Consider the following 8,592-nt stretch of genomic DNA (forward strand, 5'->3'; position numbering starts at 1 on the left):
TGTTGAGCCGGTCTACTTGCTGCTCTCTGATACACCTGTGGCTTTCTCATTGCTTCATTTTCTCCCTGATAACATAATGGATAAGTAAGTCCTAAGATAGTCATTCAGAGGAAAATTGTGCAGTCCTTTAAAAAAATATGAGGTAGAATTACATATTTTAATGTGTAGGGGAAAATGTTTATCTGATGATGCTTGTATATGAACTTAAAATTCTGTGTATATGTAGTGTATGTCAATATTAAGTGAAAAATTAGAAAATACAACCAAAGTGTATCAAAACATGAAAGAAACCCTAATTATTTCAGTAGCTATGAAGGAAGAAATGATGAAGTAATGATTATTATACATTATAGACGATACATGTATGTTTTTACTTCAAAATTTAGAAGTGCCTAAATAAAAGTATATATAGACATTTAAGTATTGGTTATTTCTGAATGATATAATCAAATTATTATTTCTTTTGGCTTAATCTGTAATTTCAAGTTTTCCTCCAATATTACTGTACTATTTTTGAAATTTTAAGAGTTAACACATAATTTAAATAGCTAGCCTTTCAAAGCACAGTTCAAAAGCTAACCTCCTTGTTTAATTCTGATTCATCTCTCTTGCAAAATTAATGTTTTACCTGAGCATTACTATTTATATATACTCAATGTATAACATTGTCCATATTGTAATTGTATTACTAATAAGAGGATTCATTATGTTCCTTGGTTGTTTATCAGACCTTGTTCTAAACTCTGTGGCATTTAACATAATCCAATAAACAGAGTAGTAGCTCTAAATATGTTTACTGAAAGAAGAAGTAAAACAGTGTATCAAGGCAGGGTCCTTAAGAGATTTTATAATGCTGATTGCATATCATACATTTTAATTCCCCACAATAATTTATTAAATAATTTCTAATTATAACCACTAGCAACAGGTTGTACAAAAACATTCCAGTAGTCTAAAGCAAAGCAAATGCCTCCTTCTCAGTGGCCACAAGCAAAACAAAGCCAGTTATTAAATGCTCTGAGATATGCTGGCCAGTTACTTCATTTTTTTTCTCAAAATACTTTGAACAAAGGAATAACATGAAAACTGGGATTTAGTATTGTTGAGCTTTGTTTCTGATAGGGCCTATTTTTACTTTTATGGCAGTTACACCATTTCACCTTTATGAACTTAATTTCCTTTTTATAAAGGGCTAAAGTGAATAAACTTATGCCAGACTCCTCTGTTTGCATGCCCTGTGCTAGAAACTTCCATCTCAGTCTTGTAACAGGCTTTCCAAGAAGCCATCGCTGCCTCCATTTCATCAAAAAAAAGGGGAACCGAGGGTGGTTTAAGAAACTTGTAAGTGTTGGCTGTTTTCAAGCCTAAGGATATTCACAGTATTTGAATTCTCTTGAATTCTCGAAATTGGTTTCTCTTATAGGGTAAAAAAAAAAAAAAAAAATCCAGGGCAAAAAACATTCTAAATCTGAGTCTAGAACAACAGTGCTCTTTGGTAATTTTTTTCCTACAAACAAGCACAGACAGTTTATAAACCTTGAATTCACCATTCCCCCACGTTTCAAAGCAACTAGTAGAGGTGTTGACTGATTTTCACCTTTCTAAAATTACTGAACTCAACATACACACACAAAGTCAGTATCAAACTTAATACAAAGAACTGTATTCATCCACTCCCACCCCCTACCCCAAACCCTCTGGGCTTTTGAGAAGCTCAGCATTGTCTATTAATGGCAGCGGGGGAGGGCTGTATTTGTTTCACTCAATTGTTTATAATTTCCTAGAGAAGCATTACTCTTCAAAATTTAACTTTGGGACGTGTCATTTCCTACAAATTACACTACTTCTCCTTTATTTCAGGCAGCTGTCACATTTCTTTTTCTCATTTCCTCCCTATGTATTGTATATTTTAAATTCCTTTCACTTTTTTTACACCTCTTAATTCAATTTGACACTATATACACATCCTTAACGTCTGTCTAAGGCATCTTGCTTTCATTTTTAAAAGTGATGTACCCAGGATAATACTGCCCTGTTGATCCATCTTTCATTTAAATAAGGCTATGCGTCTTTCTTTTTTCAGATGAGAATATACAGCGAAAAAGAAAAAAATTAAAGGAAAGAGAAAGAATAGTTCATCCTGCGAATTAGTGAAGCACTAGTCTAGTCTTATTAGGAACACAGTCCATTTTTTTCTTTTAAGGTTTGAAAGTTTAGCTTTTCTATAATTTCAGAAATATAATGTTAAGAGGGAAACACTACACTTTAAATGTCTTGTTATTTTATAAGTACAAAACCTTTTTAAACAGAGGGGAAAAAAATTTAATGTGAGATGCCTGCATGAAATCATTGATTTTTTTCCCCCAAATAACAATGTAAGTTTACATTTATATTAAAACAACAAACTGCTAAGTTTCCAGTTTTATCTAAAATGAATGTAATTATCACTCAAGGTCAGCATTTTGCATTTCCCTCGCTTGAACTGTAATTTATCCCACAAAGTGAGGAATTTTTTTTTTTCCCTATCTGTATCTGTTAATACTTGATTGCCTTTTCTTTTGTTATCCATCCTTTCTGGAGCATTAAACCATGTTTTTTGTTCATTTCTCTCCCTGCATTCCCCATTTGGAAATGGTGAAGATGAGGTTGTGTTTGTGTGTGTGTGTGTGTTTTAATTGAGGTGTAATTGACGTAACAACCTTGCATTAGCTTCCAATGTAAAATATAATGATTGGATATTTGTATCTCTTGCAAAATGCTCACTATTCTAAGTTTAGGTACCATCCCGACATCCCACATAAGGATGGGCTTTTTCTTCCATGTTTCCCTCAGGTGGCTGGAGAGAGATATGTCTACAAATTTGTGTGTGATCCAGAAGCCCTCTTCTCCATGGCCTTTCCAGATAATCAGCGCCCACTGCTGAAGACAGACATGGAGCGCCACATCAACGAAGAGGACACGGTGCCTCTGTCCCACTTTGACGAGAGCATGGCCTACATGCCGGAAGGGGGCTGCTGCAACCCCCACCCCTATAACGAAGGCTATGTGTATTAACACAGTGACAGTCAAGGGCCTCCTCGCGCTTCTGCTCTTTTGCAAGATGAAGAGAATCTCTGAATTCTCTTCAATATTTGATTTTTGTCATTTGTATTTTATTTTTAAATAATAATACACAAAAAGGGGCTTTCCTGTTGCATTGTTCTATGGTCTGCAATGGACTGCGCACTTTATTTGAGGGTGGGTGGGGGTAACCTAAACATTTATTCTGTGTAACAGGAAGATAATGGGCGAATGGGAGGGGGGATTGGGGTATTACTTTTTACTTAGGCTTGGGATGGGGTCCTACAAGTTTTAAGTATGATGACGCTATATCATGTTGATTTGATTTCATAACAACCTAGAAAATGTTCATTTCCTCTGGGTATCTATGGTACAGTTAATTCACATTGTGTAAATATCCACTTGGAGACTATCTGCCTTGGGCATTTTCCCCCTAGCATTTCTGTGTCTCCGCAAGGTGTACAAAAAAAAAAAAAAAAAAAAAACTACTGTAAAAGGCAGTTTAATTGTTAGAAATGACTGTTTTTGCACCTCTTGTAAAAAGTTATTTAGAGATTGCATTTACTGTTTTTTTGTTTTGTTTTGCTTTATGTATGACTCCCAGAGGAAAACCATACAATGGGTATTCTCTCTGAAGCTGAGTAATCACCATGACTGTAAATGAGGGGCACAATTTTGGACTCTGGCTCCAAACTGAGTCACAAGGCCAGTAGCAGTACACGTATCTGGTGCCACCTTGCTATTTAGATACAGATAATACTGTCCTTTAAATATTTTGAAACCCATTTCAGTTACATAATGATATTTTTCATGGTCCTTTGAGATCTTCATTTAAATGTTAAATCTGGGATCGCAATGAAGCAAAAAATATCTGTCTCCATTCACTTCCTTCAGTACATAAAAACATTATTTAATCAATAAGAATTAACTGTACTAAATCACATATTATGCTGTTCTAGATACAGCAAGCACTTCTTAAGAAAAATATCCAATACACTAAATAGGTACTATAGTAATTTTTAGACATGGTACCCATTGATATGCATTTAAACCTTTTACTGCTGTGTTATGTTGATAACATATATAAATATTAGATAATGCTAATGCTTCTGCTGCTGTCTTTTCTGTAATATTCTCTTTCATGCTGAATTTACTATGACCATTTATAAGCAATGCAGTTAACTACAGATAGCATTTCAGGACAAAATAGATGACTCAAACCATTTATTGCTTAAAAAATAGCTTCTGCCATGCTATGCTATAAGCAGCTTTTATGCACATTGACAAAATGAAGAGTAAGCTTCAGCTTGCTAAGGGAAATTGTGGAAACTTTTGGTGAAATGGAAAATTATTTACAAACTGTTCAAGAATATGAGCAAGTTGCTGTATGACATAGTGCTGGCACTGATATTATCCATCATCTTGTTCTGGACACTTGTGTAAATGTGATTGGATTGTTTGAAAGATTTAAAGATTTGAAGTTTCAAAGGTTTTTGTTTTGGTTTTGTTTTGCATTTGGAGGAAATAGTGAAAGCAGGGTATGTTGTTCTGTTTACCTTGACAAACCATAAGTAAATGGTGTTATAGTATCTCTGATTAGCTTGCTAAAATGATTCAAGCAAAAAACATAAATTTTGTTCACTATCTCAGAGGAAAAAAATTTTAGAGAGTCAATAGCAAAATGGATTTTTTTTAAAAATCCTTAACACAAAGCCAAAATCAACTTACAAAAGATTTTCATGATGAACACAGGAAAAATTGTTGAAAGATGATCTCCTGGCTACCCATTTTCCAACATGACATTGATCACAGTTCATGTCTCTAAACTCAACAGTTATTGGGAAACCCACATAACATAACCTATACTTACTCACATTTATTCCTACCAAAATAATTCTAATTTCAACATATTTATGTAACCTGTGATTTCAATGGTTGTTCTACATTTACATTATATATCATTAGGCCCATTATGGGTTAACAAATATGCCTTAAAAATCAGAATCCCCCCCTACCCACTATGCTCATGTGGCCATTTACAGTTCTTAGAACAAAAATGGATTTTAAAATATTCAGCTAAAATTTTATTGGAAAGAGAATTGACACATTTGGAGAAATTGAAAGTAGGTCTTTAAAATATGATCCAAGTGAAAATTATATTGAGAATACTTTTTCTTTTTTCTCTCATTTTCTTTTATTCTTTTAAAAATTCTAGTTTGATAGTGAAAAAGAATCGGACTATGAGCTATTTTAAAGAATCAAGGAAGAATTGGTATTGATTATATAGTATTTAAGGACAAATTATATATTTTGCTGTTTATGGTAGTAACTCACTGAATAAAATAAGTAATTGGCCAACATTAAGTATATTTCCAACACAGAAGGGTTCAAAACATTACATTATAAACTCTTTTGGGAAATGTATCTAAAGGGTTTTTTTTTTTTAAGTTCTGTTCTTATTCTACTTTTTGTTTGGTTGTATTTTTATTTTCAGATAGATTAATAAATCTGGCAGCTGATTTCTGCAAGATTCTTGTGTTTTGAATTTCTAATTGAATTGGCTATTCAAACATAGAAATCAATAATGTAACATTTTCCTTCAACTTGGTAAAAGAAACTAAAGAAGTATCTCCCCTCATGTTTGCTGCCTCTCGATGCCAATACCCAAGGGGTTAATTACAATAAAGAGTGGCACCTCTCAAATAAGTAATGAAAAATGACTTTCCTTAAGTTATGCCTATAAAAATGCATAAAAATAAAAATTCACACAGCTGACAGTGCAGAGCAGTTTCCTCAAATTATAGAAAGATCTTGGAGGTCATATACTTGAAGCTCCTTTTTACAGATTTTATCAGTTTCATGTTGATGTCATAACAAATTGCCACAAATTTAGTTACTCAAAGCAAGCAGATTTACCCTCTTATCATTCTAGAGATCAGAAGTCCACAGTGAGTCTAAAGGGGCTATAGAAGGATTCAGGGGACAGCCCCACCCTGTTGTCATTTCTGTCTCCTGGCTTTGCCACTCCAGTTTCTGCTTTTGTGGTGACATGTCTGTCTTTCTCCTCTGCTGTAGTCAAATCTCCCTCAGCCTATCTCTTGTAAGGACACCTGTGATTACATTTAGGGCCCACCCAGATAACCCAGGGTTATCTCCCTATCTCAAAATCTTTAACTTAATCACATTTTTCAAGTCCCTTTTGCCAGGTAAGTTATTCACAGGGATCAGGGGGTGGATAAAGGATATGAGGGGGAAAGGATGGCTGTTATTCACTTTACTACACAGAAGAAGACATGGCGTATTAAAAATACTGATTGACTTAACGTATGGACAAAAATGTTTTATTGATCTAGGATTAGAAATTACTAAAGATCGTTGGTTTTTTTACCATTAAGATAGTCTCACTATACTCTTTATAAAAGATAATAAGAACATCTTAGGTTAAAGTTCACCTACTCTAATAAAGTGTCTGGTAATCACATAGAGCTTAGATTATTTAATCCCCTCTTGTGTAAACATTATGTAATGAGAGAGAAAAATTAAAAAGTGATAATTACAGAGTCGTAGCAGAATGAATTAGATTGCCCAAGCCAGATCATATTTTGTAACAGAAACTTCTTTTGGTGAGATTATGAGTTATTACTGTACAATCTTAACATATACAAGCTATTACTGTTTAAGAAAGAATAATATATAGAATATATCTATTACTCAAAAGGACAATTCTAAAATATGAGTCAACTCATGTTTATTTGACAAGGAAGAAAATATATTACCTGGTGTATAGCCTTTGGCCAGATAATAGATGTTTCCAAAAGGCATATCCTTATCAGGCAGCATTTTCAGGCCTTATAATGACAAAACATTACAGAAAGGAAGACCACTTGAATGTTTCTTGGTATCTTAGAAAAACTTGAATTTGAAAATAAGAAATAAGTGATATTTTCCAGTTGCAGTTTGATATGAGGAAGGGGAAAAACAGAATTGCAAGAAAAAAGAAAAGGTAAAAAATAATAAAAGGAAGTTAAAAAAGGCAAATGAACATATTAAGCAATTGTGATAAGAATTGCATAAAAACTAAGTTTTCCTAAGACACCAGTGTTGGACATGATAATTGGTTCAATTTATTCAGAACTTAACTAGTACTTGTAGGACTTAGCTGTTATTTTTTTTTTCCTTTAATGTGAGATTACTTTAGAAAAATGTATTTATTTTAAAAACCCAGTTTATAGAAAAATATAGCTTAAGAAAAGGAGAATTTGATCAGGGTAGTGGATGCCTTTATAGAAAAAAAATACTGATGATTTTTAGAATGTTCTATTAAAAGTATATATAAAATAGCTATGGTTTATAAACCCATGTAAAATAGGATTATTTTCTGTTTTTGCATATAGACTCCAATATTCTTATTTAGTTCTATTCTAAAATGTTTCTATGGAGAAGAAAATTTTAATTCACTTGGATGTATTAAAATTACACATACAGTTTGAGAAAACATTCTATGAAATTTATGTGATTATAGCAAATAAATATGCTCAAATTTTAAGTCTAAAATAAAAGCCCAGAAACTGAAAATATTGCACTATCGTGATCACTCTGGAAGGTGGCGTATATAAAACTGATAAATATTATCTAAATGTTTGACTTGCTTTTGAATCATTTTAATCATTTAATTTATGGCCACGACCCTTGAATTCTGTAGCTTCAGTCCTGTCCAACTCTTTGCAACCCCAGGGACTATAGCCGTCAGGCTCCTCGGTCAATGGAGTTTCCCAGGCAAGAATGCTGGAGTGAGTTGTTATTTTCTCCTCCAGGGGATCTTCCCGACTCAGGGATTGAAACAGATTCTCCTGCATCTCTTGCATTGCAGGTGGAGAAGACCAGGGAGGCCCTTAGGTCCTAGGACACCTGATATATCTTTTTCTTGAACTGTGTTCTATCTCTTTAAATGCATTTTTTCTCTTAATCTGTTCAACTATATTAGGAAGAAATTCTGGGAAAGGAGCTGTCTAAATTATTTCAGTGACTCTGATGTGCCAACCAGCATGCATGCATGACACATGTTACAGCTTTCATCACATTGGCTTTGTCTGAGAAGCTGAGGCTAACAACAAAACCAGAGTCTTTGTGTTAAGATATCACAGGCAAGTGATCACAGACAAGTTTATAAACCCTTCTTTTTTCTGTAATCTTAACCTAGCTACTTTCTTGATTTAAACTTTAACAAAAATGTATGTAACAATGATTCACATTTTGCTGAAACAGGTTTAATTAAAATGTATTTCATTAAACATTTTTCATTAGTCTTTATAGAAAATCTGAAAAAGAAGTCAAGTACTACTTAAACAATAGCAATATCAAAACATGATTTTTTTTTTTTTGAGCCTTTAAGCATTTAGAAATCAAAATGATTGAAGTATCACTTTGGTTTTTCCACTGGAGAAGGATACAGCTTAATGATTCCAAAAGAGACAGGTCAACTTCAGGATGTTGTAAACACGGCCCCCATAACTAATGCTGTTAGACATAATT

The 8,592-nt window shown here is 33.3% G+C and overlaps 1 protein-coding gene across 5 annotated transcripts in view; it reads left to right on the plus strand.

Moving 5' to 3' along the window:
• ETV1 (ETS variant 1) overlaps positions 1–5,590 on the plus strand; it is a 97,617-nt gene extending 92,027 nt beyond the window's left edge. For all 5 annotated transcript variants that reach the window (XM_027540036.1, XM_027540038.1, XM_027540039.1 and 2 more), the window contains one exon: positions 2,833–5,590. In XM_027540036.1, the coding sequence (XP_027395837.1) occupies positions 2,833–3,054 (222 nt within the window). In that variant the 3' untranslated portion in view covers positions 3,055–5,590. The remainder of the gene's footprint in view (positions 1–2,832) is intronic.
• The last annotated feature ends 3,002 nt before the right edge of the window (positions 5,591–8,592 follow it).

The sequence above is a fragment of the Bos indicus x Bos taurus genome, chromosome 4, assembly GCF_003369695.1.
Source record: "Bos indicus x Bos taurus breed Angus x Brahman F1 hybrid chromosome 4, Bos_hybrid_MaternalHap_v2.0, whole genome shotgun sequence".
NCBI lineage: Eukaryota > Metazoa > Chordata > Mammalia > Artiodactyla > Bovidae > Bos > Bos indicus x Bos taurus.